This window comes from Cinclus cinclus, chromosome 18 (assembly GCF_963662255.1).
Source record: "Cinclus cinclus chromosome 18, bCinCin1.1, whole genome shotgun sequence".
Taxonomy (NCBI): domain Eukaryota; kingdom Metazoa; phylum Chordata; class Aves; order Passeriformes; family Cinclidae; genus Cinclus; species Cinclus cinclus.
The window spans coordinates 1,920,176-1,942,672 of NC_085063.1; the positions used below are offsets into that span (position 1 = coordinate 1,920,176).

Below are 22,497 nucleotides of genomic sequence, written 5' to 3' on the forward strand. Positions count from 1 at the left end.
TCCAGAATTATTTTATTGAGTTATCATTAATTGAAACAAAGACTTTACTAAGACTTAACCAACAAAAACCTATTTTTATTTATTCCAAACACCAAGATACAGTTTTCAAGTTTTGCAAATATTGCTCCAAAACAAAATTCTATGTACAGACCCTTGGTTCTAATAGTGCATCAACAACCACGTGTGTACCCACAGTGCAATGTTTGCTCAGTACACCAAGGCTCCACTTTGCATTCACTTACCAGTGATTTAAAGAAACAAAAAAGTGACCTGTCAGTCTGAACAGTCAGTCCAGACTAAAGATAACAGTGAGGAAACTTGCAAAGAAAGGGACAGAAATTAATCCAGGCAGAGCAAAAATAAGAATCTTCCCTGAACACGAGAAGTACTACTCTATTTTAAATAAATATTTTCAGTCTTTATCTGCAAGGGCTTGCCCAGCACTACTGAAGGGATGCAAGTCTCCAGGATCTGCAACTTGATCTACCCATGGGAATTGCCTTTACTTCCAGACGTCCAGTACTGCCCTGAGCAAAAATAAACTGACAGGTGAAAACACACAACGAGCACGCAAGAGCCATTGCTTGAGAAGAAATCCCCCTTTGGAGCAAGAAGCCTGCTCAGGGATTGAGTGCTTGACTGCCCTCAAATGGGAGCACAACCAAGCTGTTCCACGAGACGTGTCCTGCTTTACAGACTATACCCAGGGAACACCTTCTCTGGTCCATTGCACCTGAAAATCATCAGCTGCCTGGGAGGCTCCTCTGATGCTGTTCTGGCTGTCTGGTCACCACCACCTCCTCTAGAGCTACACAAGCTCAGGTACCCAACAGGAATGAGCCAAGGTATAAGCACTGGTCTCATCTTCAGAGAGCCAAGTGATCCTTAAAATACCATGTAAGCTTTCTTCCAACCGTGTTACGTTATGTGCACTGTATTCACTGTATACCAATTTAGTACTATAAACCTGTGAGACAAATTATTCCCTAAACTGAGTCTTGGCATAAAAGTCTTAGCTGCTACTTAGAACAGCCTAATTAATTTGTTTTCTGAAGGAAATGAAATACTCACCACGTAGAGAGTGTAACTCCTACAATAACATTGGATATTTCAAGTTTTCATTATTCTTTGCAGAATAAACACATTACAGACATATATATTCCAAATTAATAATTTGGACAGGTATAGGACTTTCCATTAAAACTGTTTGAATGTTACCCTTTGGTAGTACCGCACAACAAAATAAGGATAACAAATCCAGCTTTTTAAGGACACCCTCTCACTGCAAAACCAGCTCACTATGTTCCATAGGGAACTAAACTCAGCAACGTCTGTGAAGGAAAACTAAAGTTGCAGGAGCAGTGATCTGCAGCTGAAAGACTATGAACCTCTCAAGTGCTCACAATGTTCCAAAGGTTCTGTATAACATGACTGAACATCAGTAACCTTGTCACCTAACAATGGCAAAGTAAATACAAACCAAAAATTAAAACTTAAGGTATAAAGGACTTTGTGAACACAGACCATTTAAGATAATAACCCACTCACTGTCTGCAAGGACAGCACCTCATGCATAAACCTTGAGGCTTTATTTACACAAAAAATGATTCCCAAAACCACACATTCATAGCAAGTCTTTACAGTGAACACATCCAGAGTATTGCAAAAAAATCTACATTTCCAAATATAACCGGAATGGCAATTATTAACAAATGGTAGAAAATACATCACATCCATGACAGACCATGCTGCAGTCTGAACTCAAGAGTGTGGCTCCAGTCCTTTCCCAACAGCATTCCATCCTACTGCAACGAGGGCATCCCACCAGCAGCTGCTGCAGGTGGCACAGGATGGCCAGATGGAAGAGCTCAAGAATGCACATAAACACCACGTTCATGGGCTTCCTCAGTACCAAGTCATGTGACAGTGACACGATACATATGGAAAACAATCATTTATTCTGAAAGTAAGTGCAATCCACCTGTGACCTCCTGCTACATTATTTACTGTAACAGAAGTGGGGGTCAGGCCACTGTTACTTGAAAACCTCCACATAACACTTTTATAGTCAAAAGCTGGACATTCATACTTGCTAAGTCTGAAACTGTTATAACATCTCCTAATGATTAAATACTGAGTGCTAGTATGCATAAACCAGAAGAAATAAAACATGACATGAGTCACTTAAACTATGCAACGTTATTTACAACCCCTGTCAACCAAACTTTTTTGGCTCTTAGAACTCTGTTCTTCAGTGGCACAATTTTTAGTCAATTTAATGATGAAAAAGTCTACTGTTTTGATGAGCAACTTGTAAGGAGTGAAGTAAGTGTCACTTATCAACCAACAGGCAACCTCTGGAGACAAGATTATGACCTTTTCCACAGCATTATAATCATCTAACAGACCTGAAATAACCTTTTTGCTCTTTGATTAACACTTTTTCACAAGTCCCTGAAGTCAATCTGTATCCCATGCAACCAGCATGCTAGTTTCTTTTACAGATTCAGAGCTCCTCCCATCAGACACTCCAGCTTTGCTGGCACTCACAGCCCAGTGTTCTCCAGCCTCACGTGGAGCAGCACAGCGCGATCTGCTGCACTTTGCCCAAGTCTGTTATCAGCTGCTTTATGCAGTGTTTGAGCTGGGGGAGTCGAGCCAGTGGTTCTGGGGGTTGCAGCTCTCCTGTGTAATCCAGCCAACTCTCCAGAACTGCAAAGAAAACAAAAACTGTCACTACTGCAGTTTTCAGCAAAGAGCTCATGTGAAGTCACAAAACAAGAATTCTTTAAATCTTTTGTGAATCTTGAGAAAGCAGTGGGCAGATATTTTTATCACTGTTATTTGAGAAATCATAAAACTGAGTATCTCACACCAATCTTGGCAAGTAACTTTTGATACATAACCAAGTAATTCACATGGGTACTGGGGGGAGAAGCTGCTGCTCCTAGGAAAAAGCAGGAAAGGAAAACTCACGACAAGACACTGTGAAATGTCATGCTCAACTTCCCCTGATCTGTGTCAATTCCAGGGCAAGGACACTGTGCTACAGGGAGTTTATGCCACCAAGGATGGGACTAACATAATGAAAGAAATCTGTCATCAATACAGAACACAACTGACTAAGACTGAACTGGGTGATACAAAATGGGGATGAAGATCAAAAGCATAAACCAGCAAGAGTGCTGCACAAGGAAAATGATCTGCTTTTAAAAGCTTCTCAGTGGGAAACAAGAAATCACAAGAAATCTCACTGAGCAGAAGATAAGCCAAGTGACAATGCAACACACCCACAAGCAAGGTGGTAAGGTTGGACTAAGAGGAGTTCAGGGGATGTTGACAGTATTGCAGATGGAGACTGAAACCTTGAAGACAGAACAAATACCTCTACCACGAGCAGCCACTGCCACCAACCACACCAAGAGGTGAATTTTACCCATGGGGAGCATCTGCTGCAGAACCAGCAGCATCACTCACTACTGACACTTCCTGCCTTGGAGTAAGAAAGTTCCTGCTCAAAGCAGCAACATGCTGCTCAGACCCCCACTCAGCAGCAAGTGCAAAAAGCCTTAACTTTTGGGAACCAGAGCTTCTTCAGGCAATACAGCCCTGACTGATCTCCCCTACCTGAAATAGCCCTTTAGCTGTCCAACTTTTCAGTACCTTACTACAAAGAGTGCTTTTGGACAGAAGCTGGACTCCCCTGCAAGTAAAGTTGCTGTTGTAACCACTACACAACCAATGGTCAGACTTAACAATGTAAAGAACTATCCTGAATCATTTAATGCAACACAAAGGGTCTGTAAGTTTTCCATTACTATGAAAATCTTAAAATATATTTAAGTGAAGAATTTGGAAGACACAGGAAAGGATAAGAGCCTTGTGCACTGAAGAGGCCACCCAGAATGGGCTAACATAGCCACCAAGACCCTGAAGAACTAAGAAATGCAGACACACAGAAGAGTTTTGGAAAATAACAAAAACCTAAACCCAAAAAGACAAAAATGTTCCAGTACAAGATATGATGTAACTATTTAGAGATGACCTAACTAGAACTTGTTCTGTGAGATTCTGCTCTTTGTTTTAAAATCCACCCCCATATCAGCAGCATGTCTATTTTCTATTAGAAAATGTGATAATGAAACATTCATGTCTTTATAGGTCTGAAGAAGTAAAATTCTGGTTAGTATGTTTTGAACAGGTACTTCAGTTAAAAAAAGGTTATTTTTTAAACTAGAATAACACTACTTACCATCTAGCTCCTTCTCAATGAAATCCATTCTGTGTATGACTTCATCTTGCAGAGATTCCACGTGAGCTAAAAGATTGAGCTGCCACTGCAGCTGCGAGTTCACAACTCCTTCTTTGTCTTTTTCCAGCAATTTAATTTCAATAGCTTCCTCTGGAGAGACTTTCTTAGAGACAGACTCTCTCACCTAGCAGAAATACACACATTAAGTATTTGCTACAGTGAAACAGAATTGGGAAGCCAAACTGCCTGAGTCCCGCCCAACTGCTCACCTCAACAGAGGCCAGTGAGTGGGAGGGAGACAGACCATATACACATACTGAACTGCTTTGGGCAAGATGATCTAAATATAAACATATCTTTATAGGTATTTTGCTAAAAACTACTTGTATAAGTGCTTTACAAGCATCTGGTTTTCTGAAGGTAACATACACGTGTAGTTATCTCCCTGCCACTTTCCATCTGGAAGATCCTGCACTGAATCTGCGCATCTCAGGGAATGATGAAGCGGTTTTACATCTGGCAATAATCAACTAAAGAGCAAACAATTCATGAGTGAATAGGGATTCCTTAAGGAATCCAATCTAAATTCTACTAAAACTTTCACTGAACCATCTCCAAACATGCATTACCACTCCTTACAAAACTTGACTACAACGTCAGCAGTGTTCATTCTACTCCCCTACTTTTCTCATCCTTCTGCTGAAATATGAGCCTTTAGAAAAAGGCTCTTTTAGATTGAAGAACTAAAGTATTCACCTTTCTAGGAAACATAACAATCTCAGCAGACTGACAGACTCAGACTTACATACGAATGAAATAGGAGCTATCTTAAGCTTTAAACTAAAAAGAGCTCAGTATGTCACAGAATCATAAGATTGTATAATAGTTTGGGTTGGAAGAGGCCTTTAAAGGTCAGCTAGTTCCAACACCTGCCTTGGGCACCTTCCACTATCCCAGGTTGCTCCTAGCACCATCCAACCCAGCCTTGAACACTGTCTGGTATGGGGCAGCCACAGCTTCCCTGGGCACCCTCTGCCAGGACCTCACCACCCTCACAGGGAACAATTCCCTCCCAATATCCCATCTAAGATCTAGACTCCTTCATGTTAAGGCCATTCCCCCTTGTCCTGTCCCTCCATGTCCCCAGTCCCTCTCCAGCTTTCCTGGAGCCCCTTTAGGCCCTGGAAGGGGCTCTGAGCTCTCCCTGGAGCCTTCTCCTCTCCAGGTGAGCACCCACAGCTCTCCCAGCCTGGCTCCAGAGCAGAGGGGCTTCATTCATTTCCCAGAGGGTTTTCAACATTTCTCAGCCCACATTTCATAGGAATTGCTACTAACTAACAGAAGCAGAATTTTTGCACTGGGGAGCAGAAAGGCCTCTGGTAGGCTGACAGAGCTGACAACGAGAACCAAGCACTGAGAAGCTAAACCTGAAGTGCTCCAGTAAGATGATGATACAGGACTACTCTGCGGTGATCAGTCTTAAAAAAAAAAAAAAAATCACTTCAGGCTGATACCAATTTTTGTTTTTTCTATCGTGAAATGCTGCCTGAAGAACCTAAAATTAATTTCACTATTAGAAGGAACATGGAAACAAGATGGAAATAATTAGAAGCTGGCCTACCAGTGTATTTGCTAGTATCATACACGCTTGGCCTGTTCTCCCTCTTTGCTAGTGTTTATTTTCCATTTAACACATGAAAATAAGCAGCAATGAACTACCAGTACTACTACTACTACTTTCCAAATGACTTGAGGTCCAGAAGTCAACCTAGATTTTTTAATTATAATGTAAAATGAAGAAATTGATAGCATTTATAATTTTAATTGCTACTGGCAACTTAAATTAACAGTCTAACAAAAAAATAAACACAAACAAACCAAAAAGTATTAAAAAAGGCTGAGGTTTGCAGGCTGCCAGGCAAACACATGTTCTTTGCCAAAGAGGGCTATTTTATTAAAAATACCTTGGAGTAATTGTGTTTGGATTCATTTTCCATCTTGCATATTTCTTGGTCCAGATTCCAGCCAAACCTCTCTGAGAGGGTATCATCCCCATTTTCCCTTATTCTGTTGACTCCATCATCCATGGCTGAACCTCTTGTTTCCACAACCAGCCTCTGCTCTATGGCAGGGTAGTAGGCCCGAGGCTTCTGGTAACAGTGCTCACTTGTAATGTAAGATTCCTCCACAGAAGGAATTGTTGAGGGTTTCTCAACTGTCCCATTCCAAGTTCTATAACTTGCTGTCTCCTCTTTGCAACAGTTTTCCTCAAAGTGAATGATGTGTTTTGTATGGATTTTTTCGTCCACTGTGATGTGCTTCCATGGATGACACCAAAGCTTTAAGTCAGGGTGTTCTTTATTTCTGTTCAAACATGAAAAATAAACCACACAGTTTAAATGCCAAAGTGATTAAGCCAACTGTCCTCTTACATAAAGAAATTAAGTAAGAATAATTAAGCCAAAACAAGGCCAAGTGTTTGGATTAAGAATAAACTTGGAAGAGTAAGTTGCAAAGAGACACATACACAAACAGTCACAAAGAGACACATTCTCACCAGTGCTGGTCCTTGGTAGAACATTTTGCTTCAATATTTGCAATTTACTAACAGCAAAGTTAATTTTAATTGGGATATTTTTAGTAAGGTATGGCACACCAACATTGTAGTGGCGTTCCACAGAGGCCACAGTTCCCTTCATCTGCTCTTAGAAAAACTGTTTTTGTCTTCAAACTGACTAACGGATTCTTTATTCCAGCAGAAGGGACAACTATAGGTATCAGATTATTACAAATATAACAAACAAAAGATTTAGAGTGAGCATTGTAACCCATGCTCTTCCTTGTGTCAGGCATCAAAACAGCAGTTAAAGGAGAACAAAGCAGAACACTGCTATCTTCAAGGGGCTGGCAGCTCATCTGCTACAGGTTGCAGAACACAGCAGAGCAAATCCTGACTCTAAAGCACCTGCACTGGACAGCAAAGAAAGGTGTGGTTGCCCTCGAGCACCCCTTTCTGCTTCCTTGCAAAGGTGGATAGACTTACTCTGTTCAGCTGATCCAGCTATTCTAGCTGTTCACCAAACCACTCAACAAAACATGACCACTTGACTTCAGCAGTAACTGCTTTCTAACCCATCCTGCAGCAGTTCAGGCTTCTTCAATGTTTCTCGGAGGGAAGCAGAATGAGTACAGCTGCCAAGGATATGTTCAGGCTATTTCATAGAAACACCTTTGCCTTCAGTGATGGCATAGTGAGGATATAACTCCCTGGAGAACCATCCTGAAGAGAAGCCTGGAAAAGTGAATCCAGGTATTCATTTACCAGAGCTTACTGCTTGAGCTCCACTCATCTGCTACACCTAAAGAAACTATATTTTGCTCAGAAAAGAGCAAGGGATAATTTCGCAAAAGACAAAATTTTTCTGAAAATTTATGCACCAGTTACGTAAGGATGAAAATTCAAACAGTAATACTTGAATAACCTTTTAACTCCTGCCTGCTGAAGGTTCACCCTCACACGGAACTGCCAGGGTCACCTTGGGTCCTTTGCCACCTCCTTGAAACACTCTCCTAAGTCATTTCAGGCACCTGTGAAATCATCTTCTCTCTCTTAATCTACATCAACAATATTCGAATCCAGCAATTTTTCAATTTCCTTCTGATTTGTATCATGTTAAAGAAAAGAGCAGCTGATGCTTTTAACCAGATGATCTAAACCGGACTGCACCTCACCTTCAATTATGCCAGGCCATCACACTGACTTCAGCATGGGAGAGAAAACGAACAAAATCTGCAGCAACCATCAAATGCATGGCCAGTGCTCCTACCTCAGTACTATGTAAATCTCAATTCACAACTGGAAGGCCTGAAACTCAAATGTCACTCTTGAACAAGAGGCCCAAGGAACGGCCTTACAATATTTGTTTCAGTCTCCAAAAATGCAAGAGATTACTTACAGATCTAACTAAAGGATCCCATAATGGAAAAGCAACACCCTATGTTAAAATGGCTACTCCCTTGCTCTAAGTACTATTCCATGTCAGTGGACCTCCTGCATCACCACAGATTGGGGGAAAGGGTCTAAAGAATGCCAAAATCACTTTGTTTTCCAAATAGCTGCTGCTGTGCAATTTATCAACTAATAAATTAAAATTATGGAATTCAATAAATTTAAAACTGCTGGATTTGAGTTAAAAATATTTTTCTTTCAGTCATCAGAACTCAAGAATGATTTTAAATAGGAAAATACACAGAAAAGCTGACTTGATAGAGAAAACCCTTTTACATAAATAATGATATTATTTTCTGTATATATGGCTGAAATGACCTTTTTTTCAGAAATGAAGTGCTGCAGGTTGCTGAGGGTGCAACCACTCTCCTACTGCACCACAACAACATACTGTATCAAACAAAAAGATCTGATTCGTCTTGGACAAGCTATGACCAGATTTCCTGGAATGAAGAAAGCAAGTGCTGCAAAAATGGTGCCATGTATAAGTCTAACCTGTTCTTACTTAAAATCCATTTGGGTGATTAAGGATAAGCTGTCATTATTAGTTTTATTAGTTTAATCCTTTCTATACACATTGTCCATTTACATTCAACCCACTTAAACTCTTTTCAAGCAGCCACGTCGTTTCCCAAGATCACATTAGCAATTCAAGCTATGTTATAAGTTCACAGAGCACAAATGCAAGCCTGAAATTCTGGTTATTTTTATACTTGCAGTCTAATTCCTGAGGAGAACATGCCAGCTGGTTCTTAAATACTGCTTACTGTAATATGCTCATCTTCAGCTGCAGCCCGTGCAGGACTTCGATCACTCGCTGTACATCACCAAGCAGCTGGTGAGTGGCCACTATCTTCTTGGCATTCTGGTGGGAATAATTTTCTTCCAAAAATGCTAAGCCATGCATGTGACCATTACTTAACCACTCCTTTTCATACCAGTACTTTAAGCTGGACCTCTGACCTAAAGTGACAGTAATGAGTGAGTTAAAATGAAATGTTAAAATTGCTGGTAGTAATTCTGATTATCTCCAGGTACTGCAACAACTTATTTGTTCTTATCAACAGAACCAATGAAGACCTTGTAACAGCAGATGTAACCCTGTAAAAAAGAAGAATTTGTAAAGCAAGAAGCCAAAAACCTCTGCCTAACTAAAAACATTCAGACCCCAACTTCCACCAAAGGACATACACAACAGGCAGTTACTGATGAGGCTGAGAAAAGTGTGTTTTAAGCAGGATACCACACTATCTAATCTAACCATGGTTATGACAGAAGTTACAGTCTGAATTCAACTCTCTGCAGACAAAAATGCAGAAATAGGCAATTACCAGTGGTCTTGCTTTTAACATCAGCATGTATTAGTACAGTTGTGCAAAAATACATTTTGAAGGAATCATGGATGAGGTTCTGATAGAAAACTTGCATAAGTCAAGCTACTAATGACGATAATTCTGTCTTAAGAGATATCAATATTATCTATTGATATTAATATCAACAACAGCTGAAATGAAATGGTGTTGAATGTGATAAATGCATCAGTAGAAGTAACTCAAACTGCCAAACAAATGGTATTACAAGGAAAAAGACGCTTGCTAAACTGCAAACACACACAAAAAACCTTCATGCTAAATACCTAACAAAAGCTCTCCCACACCCTGTAAAATGTACAGCTGCTAGAGATGTTCTCAGGGGACAGCTCAGCATGCAGAGAAACAAGCACACCAGGCACTGCCTGTGCACAGCCCAGGCAGCAAGCCCACAAAACCAGAGATAAAACTGGAGCACAGACTGAGAACCGTAATTGCAAAAAAAATCTAATATAAGCAGGTTAGTAATGACTAGAGGAGAAGCTAAAAAGAAAAAAGGGAGTTACTAGGCAGCAGAGTAAGACTGAGGCTGGCATTAACACAGCAATCCATGAGTATTATGTGGCATCAGAAATCATGACAGGGTAAAAAATAATTTTGAAGATACACTGTATCAAGCGGGAAGGTGAGCAAAATTTTTGGTATGGTCAGAGCCACACTGCAGACACTCCTAGCCACCTGCATTAGCCCTCCCTCAATTTCTGCATTAGATAAACCAACATCTGTGACAGAAAGCAGAGTTCAGTCCACAAGAATAAAGCAGTGAGTTTGAGAACTTCATGGTCACCTGAACAACTGAGATGATGTGCACCCTGAGATTACAAAGTGCTCCCTTTTGAAGTACATAACTTTAAGGAGACACTAGACTATATCCACATGCAATTGTGCTAATAATCATCTTGATCATGTTTAAGCAAGGCTAAATGTTAAAAAAATATCTTAAATTCCACCTGACTCAAAAACACGTGAGTAAAAAAAGCAGTTAATATAGTTTTTAGACAAAATTACATTAAACTTGCTTTTATTTCTACCAGAATGAGTGGTGCTGTTACAAGTCCCAGCAGTTTAGACTGAGGAAAGCTCCTAAGTAAGAGTTTGCTGAATAGGCATACCCAATTTTAAATGCCACCTTTTCGCAGATTCATACAGTTTATTAGCTCACTTCAAGCCAAAAGCAGAGTCACTGAAAAGCCATCTTTGCAGTCAGAAAGTTAGACATTTTTGTCCTTTTACAAGACAGAGGTAAAAATTAGGCCCCCTCCAATGTGAATTTCAGAATCTTTAAATGAATAGTTAAGGATTAATTAAACAAACAAAGCTGTAAATCAATTTTTTGCACTAAAGCACTCATATTCAAGTGAGATGACAACTTCAGTCTGCTTGTGCATTTTAGTTCCATTTAAAACTACATTCAACTGACATAAAGCAAAATATCTTTAACAGAAAGTTTAAATCTTAGAAGCAAGGTATTCTAAAAAAAACAAATATATTGCTGTCTCTGTAGTACAAATTTGAAGTTCAAAAGTAGCATGTCTTCATTGCTGAGAGTACAAACAACAGCAGTAAATATACTACACAAATATATGAGTTAAAGTACAAAAGAGTTGGTAGCTTTCAGCAGCCAAAAAACCTGGTATTACAATCCAAATACATATATAAGGTCATATAAAAAGGTCTTTTCATCAGGTGAACAGAGATCCATTTTCTTGCCATTTATAACCACAGACTCAACCCCAAACCTCATTCATTTTCACTTTCAGCAAGGCTTTGTAAGTAGAAACTTACAGAAAAATTCCCTAAGTGGAATTTCACCTGCTGTGTAAGATGGACTAAGACATTTAAAAATATCTGCTAAGGAGGAGAGAATGTACTGCTTAATCAACTCTGACTGTGCTACCCCAGGTAAATACCAATGTAGGTTACTGTGTGTGTGTTGGTTTTGCACAGCCTGGTTTTGGTAGTGGAAGGGGGGCAGCCACAGAGGTGGCTTCTGTGAGAAGCTGCTGGAAGCTTCCACTATGTCTGGCAGAGGCAATCCCTGATGGCTCTGAGGATGGACATGCTGCTGGCCAAAGCTGGGCCAATGAGAGAGGCTGGTAACACCTCTGTGATAACAGATTTAAGAAGAAAATCAAAACAAAGGCACACAGTTTTTTCTTTTAGTCCAAGAAGAGGAGGAAGTGAGAACATGTGAGGGAAACAACATGGAGACACCAGGGTCAGTAGAGAAGGAGGGGGAGGAGGTGCTCCAGGCACCAGAGCTGAGATTGCTCTGCAGGCCATGGTGAGGACCATGGTGAAACAGCTGTGCCCCTGCAGCCCATGGGAATAAACAGGGGATGCAGAGATCCACCCGCAGCCCATGGGGATCCACAGGGGATGCAGAGATCCACCCACAGCTCATGGGGATCCACAGGGATACAGAGATCCACCCGCAGCCCATGGGGATCCACAGGGATACAGAGATCCACCCGCAGCCCATGGGGATCCACAGGGGATGCAGAGATCCACCCACAGCCCATGGGGATCCACAGGGATGCAGAGATCCACCCACAGCTCATGGGGATCCACAGGGATACAGAGATCCACCCGCAGCCCATGGGGATCCAGGGGGATGCAGAGATCCACCCACAGCCCATGGGGATCCACAGGGATGCAGAGATCCACCCACAGCTCATGGGGATCCACAGGGATGCAGAGATCCACCCGCAGCTCATGGGGATCCACAGGGATACAGAGATCCACCCGCAGCCCATGGGGGAGGTGCCAATGCCAGAGCAGGTAGATGCCTGGAGGAGGCTGTGACCCAGTGGAGAGAGAGGGTCCCTGCTTCCAAGCTGGAACAGCTGTCCTTGGAGGACTGCACCCTGTGCATGAGTGACCCATGCTGCAGCAGTTTTGGGAGGACTGTGTGCCTGTGGGAGGGACTCGTGTTGCAGCAGTTTTGGGCAGAGTGCTGTTTGTGAGACTGGAGCTGGAAAAGTTCACAGAGAATTGTCTCTCCCATGGCAGGGATCCACGGTCTCACAGGGCAACAACCCCTCTCCGTGAGCAGTGGAAGAAAACCTTGGGTGACAAACTGAACAAACCCCCATGCCCTGTCTCCCTGTGCTGTCAGTGGGAAGAAGGGAGGGGTTGGAGCAAGAAAAGGTGTTTTTAAAGGCTCATTTTATTTCTCATTATCTTCCTCTGATTTTGTTGGTAATAAATTCACTTTCTAAGTTGAGCCTGTTTGTCCCTAGAAGTATTTCTCCTGGACCATATCTCAACTCATGAACCCTCTGTTAAATCTTTCTCTCTTCTGCCCAGCTGTGGGCAGTGTGAGTGGCTTTTGTGGTTGCCTGGCATTGGGACACTGTCAGACCACAAGAGCAGGTAATGCAGTCAATGACAAGAGCCACTGCTGAGGAGATCCTGGTGCTGACTGATTTTAAAAAACACTTAAGCCTGATTTGCTGGAGGAGAGCTGCAGCCACACCCCCTAAGATGTGCCCATGGGGAGTCTCTGATTGAGCTTCCTGAATGTTTTCTACACTCATTTGCCATAGACAGTACAATCCTCATAACAGCAAATATGTGACAGATGGTGAAAACATTCTCCTCCATTCCTGTCCTTTTGTAATTCCATAATACTCACTCACCGACTTTCACATAAATTAAACTTTCTGAAACTTACCTACAGTGACAGATGAGTAGGGGGAAAATAGTGCAATTTTTCAGAGATAGATATAGATAAACTAGCAGATTTACTACATATCTAACAAGGGTCTGTAACCTTAAATTTCTGTAGGAAATACCTGGAGGATCTTGGCAAATATAGCAGGTATATTTCTCAGGTATATTATCTTCCAATAAGCCCATACAGACTCCATGCTGCCAGCACAGACACTCTTCACACTGTTCAAAGTTAAGAAGTGCACATTAACAGAAATGAAGGCTAGAGGAGCTCAATACCAATACAGTTAAGTGAGAAACACAGGATCTACATATTTTAAGACAAAAAGGTCTACTAATATCCATATCCCACCTTCCACTTACAAGCAAATACATTACAGAATCAGACTGTAATAAAACGTGAGCCCTCCCCACACATTTTTAATGCATTTTTCTGGAGAATTACAATTAAAAAGTAGAAGCAGAGATCCTGAAAGGTACAAAAATACTCCCTTTGGAAATGAAAATCTTTCATGAAATGCATGTACACAAAACCAGGATAGTCAACAGAGCAATCAAGCTTTTTCACCAAAACAGATAAATTTTTCTGAATTCAAAAGCTTCTGCTTCAAACAGTAAGCCACATTCCATTATCAAATCCCAATTTATGACACACAGGAGTAGCCACTATTATGCTTCACTGATTCTTGTACCTCCAATATTTTATTCATTGCAAAGGCAGCTCTACTAAAACAAACCTGCCATGCTGATGCACCAGCTTTAAGAGCTTCCGACATCATTCCAAGGCAGGACAATCATACTGGCATAATTTGGATCTCTTCAGCACAGTTACATTATTTAAAATGCAATCAATGTTCTTAAAGCCACACTGTTCTAGAGCAGGAAAAAAATATTCATGTTTTGTCATTTTCTCCCCATCAGTATTTTAATGAGACAAAATTTTGATTGTAGACTGCAGACCACTGAAACATGAAACAAAACCCCACATATGAATATTAAGCCAATTTTGATTGGAAACTGATGTCAGTTAAAAATTGCTATTGTGCCAAGCAGTGAGACAACAGATAACACTCTTTATTTCTCAGAGCATAAACCAAAAGCAGAAATGTTGTCAATGCCAATACAGGACTGCAATATGAGCTAAACCAAATCCAAACAGCAACTGCAAGGAATCTCACATGTTGCTCCTCACTGACATACAAAGATGTATGCCAACTTGCTAAGCATTTCATCTGTGTTCAACACCTCTTTAATTAATGCTCTTAGCTCCTGCCCTTCCTCAAGCTATGAGGGACAGAAAAGGACAACCAGACTTTGAATACTTCATTAAATGAGTAGTCTAGGTGTGGAGGAAACAGAAGCTATGGGAGTGGAGAATGTTGAAAACTACAATCTAATACTGGCTTTTACATTTATATATCAGCTTTTGCATGCTGGTACTGACCTTAAGTATTTGGATATAGTACAATGTATAATTCTATTTAGGTGTTCATTAGTATAATATAATCTATTAGATCTGCTGACTGACCTCTCCAAGAGATAACAGAAACCAGAGCATCAGAGAAGAACAGTAGAAGAAATAAAACATATCAACCTCATTCACTGGATGTCATGCAGATAAGTAGAGAGTGTAAAGAAAACAAACAAAGGAGTTCCTGACACATCAAATGCTCACAAGAATGTCTGAATAATGTATGAAGCACATGAATATGTATGTACCTCAGCAACATAACAGTATATAGACAACACTATCAGAATTTACCAGTGTTCTTTTTGGTCAATTGCCAAGGGCACCTCAGTGATGGTTAATTTTTATTTTTGTCCTTGCTCTACCCCTTATTAAGCTTAAAAAAAAATTCCAAATGGTAGATCTCATTTTTCACAGAGACTGTAAAAGGTTAGAGAGAAACAGGTTTCTGAAGGACAGGACCAACAATCTTTTCCCTTCCAAAATGGGTTAACAGTCCTAAAGCAGTTAGGAGATGTTTTCAAAAAGGTAGAGACAATCATCCTTTCACAAATTAGAGGCAGAAAAAGGTTTTCTAAAACAAAGAAAACAGATTGATAGAAATATACTCTTTGCTAAAAATAAGAAAGGAGCTCCAGGATCTAGGTACCCTGCATCCTACAAATCATGCCACATTGCACAGGGCTGCACTCAGTGATTTTGTTTTCCAGGCAATTTTGCCCAGAACTCTAGTGAAGCATCTGTCCTGGGTTACAAGGGAGGTCATAACCAAACTATGCATTCCATTCCAAACATTATTCCTGATGAACTGTTAGTGGTGGGGCGTTTGCAAGAGCTGCCCAGGGCACACCGACCCCCAGGCTGCAAGTATTAAAAGAAGGGAAAGAGGCAAGCCCCTCCAGGTACAGCAGGGCAGTGTTTCTTTGTCTTCACAACTCAGTGAAGGTGATAACCACACCCAGCCGAAGGGGACACCTCTGCCACAAGGGCTGCACGGCCGATGGGCACTAACACCTGGGCCATCACGGACTCCCCAAAACAGCCCGTGACTCCTGGGCGCTACGCTGTTCCACTGGGAAATTCCCTGCCCCGGGGGAGGTCCTGAGCATTCCTGCCTGTATCTGACCAGAGAGTCCAGGTGCTTTGGGGACTTCGGACACCTCAGACAGATCTAGAAAGACCTGAACTTCCACAGAACCACTGCTCTCAACTTCAACCATCATTTCAACAGGACTGCTGTCACTGTTTGACAGGACCAAGACCACCACCCTGACCAACAGGGTACCAGGCTGCAGTCTGACTTTGTGGGTTTAAGCCAGTTTTTTATCCATGCATTTACTGTAGTCTTCCTATTAAATTATAACTCTGACCCAAAATCTCTCTCAAGGTATTGTGTGGGGTTCATTTCTCCCGCTGGGTTACTTTCAAACCAGCACAAGCATCCCAACTTGTAAAAATTTTACTCAACTTATATTGAAATATCCACCCTCCACAGGGCATTCTTTAACCTGCAGCTTTTCCTGCACACTGTGGCTGCCAGGCTCCAGGATACTGCTCTGGCACATGCTACTGGGAAGCTACTCCCTGCCCAGGTGGTAGTAGGGAGGTTCAAAGCATGCCAAGCAGGAGATTAAGAAGAGGAAAAACATACAGCATTGTGCAAAAAAAACACCAACTGAAATTCAAGTCACAAAAGAAATACCCAAATTCAAAAGGTGTGTATTTAAAGCAGCTTTTAACCTTCAGGAACAAAAATATCTCATGTCCATTTACATACATCACCTCTGAGGCCATCAAATCTAGCCCCAGAATTTTCTGCATCATACACAGATTCACCAATGTTTAGGTATAAAAACTAAAAAGAAGGGACAATGACAGTCTGCCTGGATTTCTTTGGGTGTCACCATAGAAACTGAGTGCTGTGCCCCCAGAAGGAACGCAGGGCAATGCTACACTGCTGCTTCATATACCAGGTCCATAAATGAAGTCTAGTAACCTTCCAGCAGAGCTAGAGAGTGGGACAAACAGCACTAACCAACAATACACTACTTTTCTGTACATCTTTTTCCAGATTTAACTTCTAAATAAAGCAGATACTTCTACGAATGTAAACTCAGATTTCTGCATCCCAGTGCAATGACTTGCATCCTTAATGCACAAACTGCTCAAGACAGTTAATTTAAGGCAAGTACAGGTCAAAGAAAATTTTTTATAAAATCTTCTGAATGTGGGGGCAAATAATTAGTTTAGATACCTAAAGGAACAAACTCCCATTTTAACTGTGTATGAGTATCATTAAACCTTAATGGTACCCAATCTTTCATGGACAAGAAAGGTGCTGATGTGTTTAAAATTAACATTTTCCTACATTATTTGTAAATTTGGCACATTCATGGCAATGAATGCAGCTCAAAGAGAATGCTTAGCATTCTCCCTCTTATAAGAGAAGTATTATGTATACTGGGAGATATATATGTATCTCCCATATACTTCAGATCCATGAAAAACTGCCCTGGCTCCTCATTCCAGTATCAAGATGGGTACACAGCACACCCAAGCAGGTATCCCAAGTGCCAGTGTATTTCCTATTACCTCAACTCCTATAAAGAATGTAGATACTCACAATACTGCTGATATGCATCTCTTTTCCAGAGAGAATAACCTCCTCTCCTAGCCAATTTCTTTCATAAAACAGTTCACTATTTAGAAGTTTGCAATATGCTAAAAAACCCACCCAAACTAGTTCAACCTAGCAAGTCAATCTTAGAAGCAGCCCATGAAACTGTAAAGCAAAGGCATCCACAGGCTGTGTCCTGAGGCAGCTCCCTACATTCTGCAATTCTAACCTAGTGTCAATCTTCCTTCTGCCAACTGTACTCCAGGCTATTTCTTTGTGGTTTTCTGTGAGCCATCTCCTCAGAGGCATCTATCCACTCCCTTTAGTCACCACTGTCAGATTCCTTTCTTCTCCTGTACAGTGCTACTAGACTTGCTACTTACTTAAACTTGACCACTGCCCATCACTCCATCCTGCCTACTAATTCATAAGGTACCTTCTACTAATTCATAATTCATAAGGTACCTTCTACTAATTCATAATTCATAAGGTACCTTCTACTAATTCATAATTCATAAGGTACCTTCTGCCAAAGTGTACAAAGTGAACTCACCACTAAGAGAAAAAGCATCATGGAGCCTATCACAGCAAGACTCCATAAAAGAGCATGGAAATGCAAAGAAAATTAATTAGAGCAAAAAATTATGAAGAAATCAAATTGATATTTTTGACTTTGCCTCTTGAAATTAATAGGAACTGCATAGGATGTTTAAAAGCAGCTATGTAGGGGATAGACTTCCTGATAATTTACAAACATCTCAAAAATTAAATAGGCAGGTAACTTCCAAGGAGATTTTTATCAACAGCTGTAAGCAGGAAAGATAACAGAAGCCTCTCCAAGTTTTCTGTGGAGCTGGTTTAAAAAGAGCAGATAAATGTGGAATGGACAGATGGCCTTTGGCAGATCAGGAACATTGAATTTGCAGACTAATGCAGAATGGACAAATGCAGTTCTGCTTTAAAGCAAAACACTCAAGTATTTTTTTTTCTTTTTTGTTCAACCTGTCTGGAGAATTGTATGTGTAAGTCAAGCTTCTTCCCAGGGCAGAGGAATGGGAGGTACACTAATATCTCATGGCAATGTTCTGAACAGGCTCTAAATTAGAGGGAGCCTAAAAAGTCACTGATTTCAAATATGCATTCTCAGAATCAAGGAAGTAATCTATTTTTAGAAAAATTCACAAAAGACAAACCAACCATTTATGACTTGGAGTGAGTTTTCCCTCTTTCCTTCAATTAAAAATCCAAAACTGCACTATGAAGCAAAAGTTAACTATCCTAGCAGTTACCTGACAGATTATCTCAAAAAATGCTATGACTTTAGAAGACAACAGCAGTTTATTTCCTGTACAAAACCAAAGTTTCTCCACTGACACCTTCCACTGCATTCACTAAAACATGCATTTACCCTCCACTTCATACCTGAATCATGAAGTCATTTTCTTCTTTTACTTCGCAAACACACCGAACAATCTCAAAATCACTTTCTTCAACTTCTTCATCAGGGTTGGTGGTGACATCAACATCCTGACTGCAGTCATCTTCACTCCAAGGCAAGCTATCCACAGATGATTCACTCAGGGTGTCATCCTCTGTACAAGAAGTATTTATATAAAATCCTGAGTAATTACAAAAAGGTCCCTCAAAACTACATCCAAAGTATGCAGATAAAAATTCCTAAAAGCATGAGTTCACAGTGTAATTTAAGGAATATCACAATTTTAACAGTTTATTGAAGGTTACTACATACTGGTTTTATAGTCTCAACAATCGCTCCTTTAGAATATTCCAACTTAACAGCTTCTGTCATTACAACTGTACTGTCAACATACAGTGTCCCAAAACAAAAGCATGAAGTCTAGTCAGACAAAACTATAAACAACAAAACCAGGCTTACACATTCAAATGGGATTCATGCTAGTTGTTGCAACGTGTACAGAATTGTGACTTAGCACTTCTAGTGTACAGCTCTCAAAAAGGAGGTTCTGTTTTATGAACCATGCAATCTCACAAAGTCATGTTTCCATGACGGAATTCAACACAGAATTTCATCCTGCTTCAGAAATTATTTTCATTTAGTCTTCTGTTTAGGATGCATTTATCAACTCAAAGGCAGTGCACTGCATAAGTTATTCTTCCAAAACACACCCACACTACTTAGCTAAAGCATTAGAGCATCCTAGATTGAACAAAACTGCCAAGAAAATTTTAACTGAACAGCCTGCTAAACTGGGAATCCTATCTCAGTAATATTAAAGCAACGTCTGCATCTTTCTTGGGGACAGAAAGGGAGGGTCAGAGGAAAAAGATGAGGTATTTTAATTAATATGAAAATAATTTAATGAGTTAGAGGGGAATGGAAGGTAAAAATTTCAGTCTTAAGTAAGATGGTGGGGTCTCACTACAGTGGGCATAAACTACTTTCATCATTTAACTCAGAGTCATAGAATGCAAAAACAGAACCACCAGCCTGTGGCATAAACTTTATCTTTTGTAGAAACATCTGTTGTCAAATTAAAAGGGATAAGAACCCAAGACAACAGTTTATTTTCATGTTTAACTAGGATTCTCTTCCCTAAACTACCGTGGAAGTGGCAGGTCAGGCATACTACACTTCCATATTACACAGAAGTTTCACTTTTATTTACACCAGATCTTGTTTATCTAGGCACATGTTCTGCAGATGCAAAAAGCAACAAAACAGTTCTGAAAAGGATGAAATAAAATAACTTCTTGTATTTTCCACCACTTTCAATATCTATGAGCTGATCAAAAGAAGTCTGAGCAACTGATGGCCAAGTTCCTAAACCATACATCCTCTGGCTGATATACTCTAGAAACGCAACTTGCAAAACATGTTTCAAGACATTAACACCATCTGCACTTCAGCAGTTTTTAATGTTTCCTGTTTGGCCTATAAAGGGAAATTTAACTGAAGTTAAATTTTACTTTTGTCTAATAACAAAGTTATGGGAAAGAAAGGAAAAAAAAAAAATCAAATGGTCCTCAACAGTCTAGCTGTACAAAAACAAATTTAAGGTTCTTGTATATAATCAAGCTGTCATACATTTTCTATTTCCTTCAAATCTGTGAGTTTGAAGAAGAAGAAAAAAACCAAATGTTTATCTTTTTTTTTTCTACCAGTTTGTAACAGTAAATAATAACATGGACCAAGATATTAAGAACTATGAAAGCTGGTACACAGCAGCCAGATTTTTATGGATTCTGTGTATGAAGCACTATCAGGACACCAATAAACAGCTACTCAACAGCTTCTCATTATGAAGCTCAGAAAGTCATTATAATCATGTATCATTCTGTATCAATACAACTACACATCACCACACCCAGTGGTCTCACAAACACGGCAAGTTTACAAAGCATCCATTTTTAACTCTGAATGAGTTCTTACTTGAAGAAACCTTTGGAAGTACAAAAAATTTAATTACTATGTTGGAACATGGTTATTTAAGGAGTAAATAAAAAAACCCCACACAAAATGAGGTTGATTTCTGAAATAAGAGCAACAGTCTTAAAGTGTATATGAAAGTAAATTCAAAGTAAAAAGCAGCAATATCAAGCTCTGGCAAACAAAAGCTGGGTGCAGTCTTGTCAAGCAGGGGGAAGGAAATACACACAGCCCTGATTAAGAATAGCCAAATTTACACAATAAGAACCAGTTTTCAAGTATGTTAGTGCTGCTCACATATTTACTGGTAATGAAAGACAGAACAAGAAAGCCATGGAGTCATCTCACCATTTGCTTTTGATTTTCCCTTGTGCTGTCCAGAATCAGTGCAGTGCAGCAGTGTACCCGGGTGAGCAGATGATTTATTTGAAGAATTAGATTTTGTGGCAATTGATTTTTCTGGCGAAAGCTCTTCTGAGATATCTGTGGTCTCCCCAATGCCTGAAAACCCTGTAAAAACGTAGTAAGTGTTATCATTAAAAATCTACTGTCAAAAGAAGTTGGCAGAAGAAAGAGCTCTATGCATGCCCATAGCAGGAATGCACAATTCACTGAGCCAGTTCCCAGTATGCTGGAGCTCTGGGACTGCATGATGCTGCTGCAAGATGTGCAAGCTTTCCAGAAGCAAGGAAAAGTATTGTCTGAACATGATGGTTTTACGCTGCTCAGTCACTGTTTACTGCTGACAGAAGTGAAAAAGGTCTAAGTGACCAGCCTTTCCAGCCAACTACTGCTCAGGCTGAGTAGGTGAACACTTTTGCTTGACAGGCACTTCCACACAAGCACCACTAGCTGGAGATATCCCCCTCACATCCCACTGTGCTACACACATTCCTGAATCCCACAGACTTCAAAGTGGACAGAAAGCACTTGTTTTCCTAGTCTATGCATGGAACAGAATGCACAGGTGGACAAGCCCGAATGGTTCCTCTGTGAGGCACACACTGGGTATAAATCCAGGCTGTCTGAAGTTACACACAGCACTCTCCAGTTACCCAGAAAAAACCTTCACAGTTCCTGGATTGGATTACCATAAGGTCAACATCAAAAAAAGCCATTCAACATCTTAAAACCCAAGGACAGACTGACAAGCAGCTGGGGACTACTGGTGCATAAATCTACTAACTGTATTTTGCACTTTATCATTATATTTGTGAGCACCATACAATCAGAAACTCATTAGAAGTATTTGTTTCAGTACATTTCTAAGTCACTTGCCCTATGGCTCTTCCCAATCACCCTCTTGGATAGCTTGCCCTATTCGGGGCAACAATCAGAAAAGGTATTTTCTATCTCAGAAACTCCTCCTTAGGGAGATTAGTTTCACAAATTATGCCTAATAGATTCAGGTATGTTGCATCCACATCAATAACAGAGAAAACGTTTCCTTCACATGATCCTTCAACGCTTCACTGAAGAAAATTTCCATAATCAGCTGCACCTTCAGCAGTGAAGAACCCATCCCCTCTTAACACCTGGACCTTTACTTCAAGTTCAAAGCCTGAAGTGGCCCAACGAAAGCATTCCCAGGCCTCCAAAGACAAACCATCAGAGGAGACATGTTGCTACTACAGCTGCTTTAATGTAGTGCAACAGCATGTTATGAGACATGACAGAGGAACACAGTTTGAGCGTAG

General features: G+C 40.5%; 1 protein-coding gene across 1 annotated transcript in view; it reads right to left on the bottom strand.

The window, feature by feature from the left end:
- Positions 1-1,937: 1,937 nt before the first annotated feature.
- The window catches only part of PHF20 (PHD finger protein 20), a 69,004-nt gene continuing 48,444 nt past the window's right edge, over positions 1,938-22,497 (bottom strand). Inside the window, exons 17-23 of the mRNA XM_062505256.1 lie at positions 21,149-21,310; positions 18,814-18,983; positions 13,429-13,528; positions 9,029-9,224; positions 6,217-6,616; positions 4,253-4,436; positions 1,938-2,712 (exon numbers count right to left, since the gene is read on the bottom strand). Of these exons, the coding sequence (XP_062361240.1) occupies positions 2,570-2,712; positions 4,253-4,436; positions 6,217-6,616; positions 9,029-9,224; positions 13,429-13,528; positions 18,814-18,983; positions 21,149-21,310 (1,355 nt within the window). The 3' untranslated portion in view covers positions 1,938-2,569. The remainder of the gene's footprint in view (positions 2,713-4,252; positions 4,437-6,216; positions 6,617-9,028; positions 9,225-13,428; positions 13,529-18,813; positions 18,984-21,148; positions 21,311-22,497) is intronic.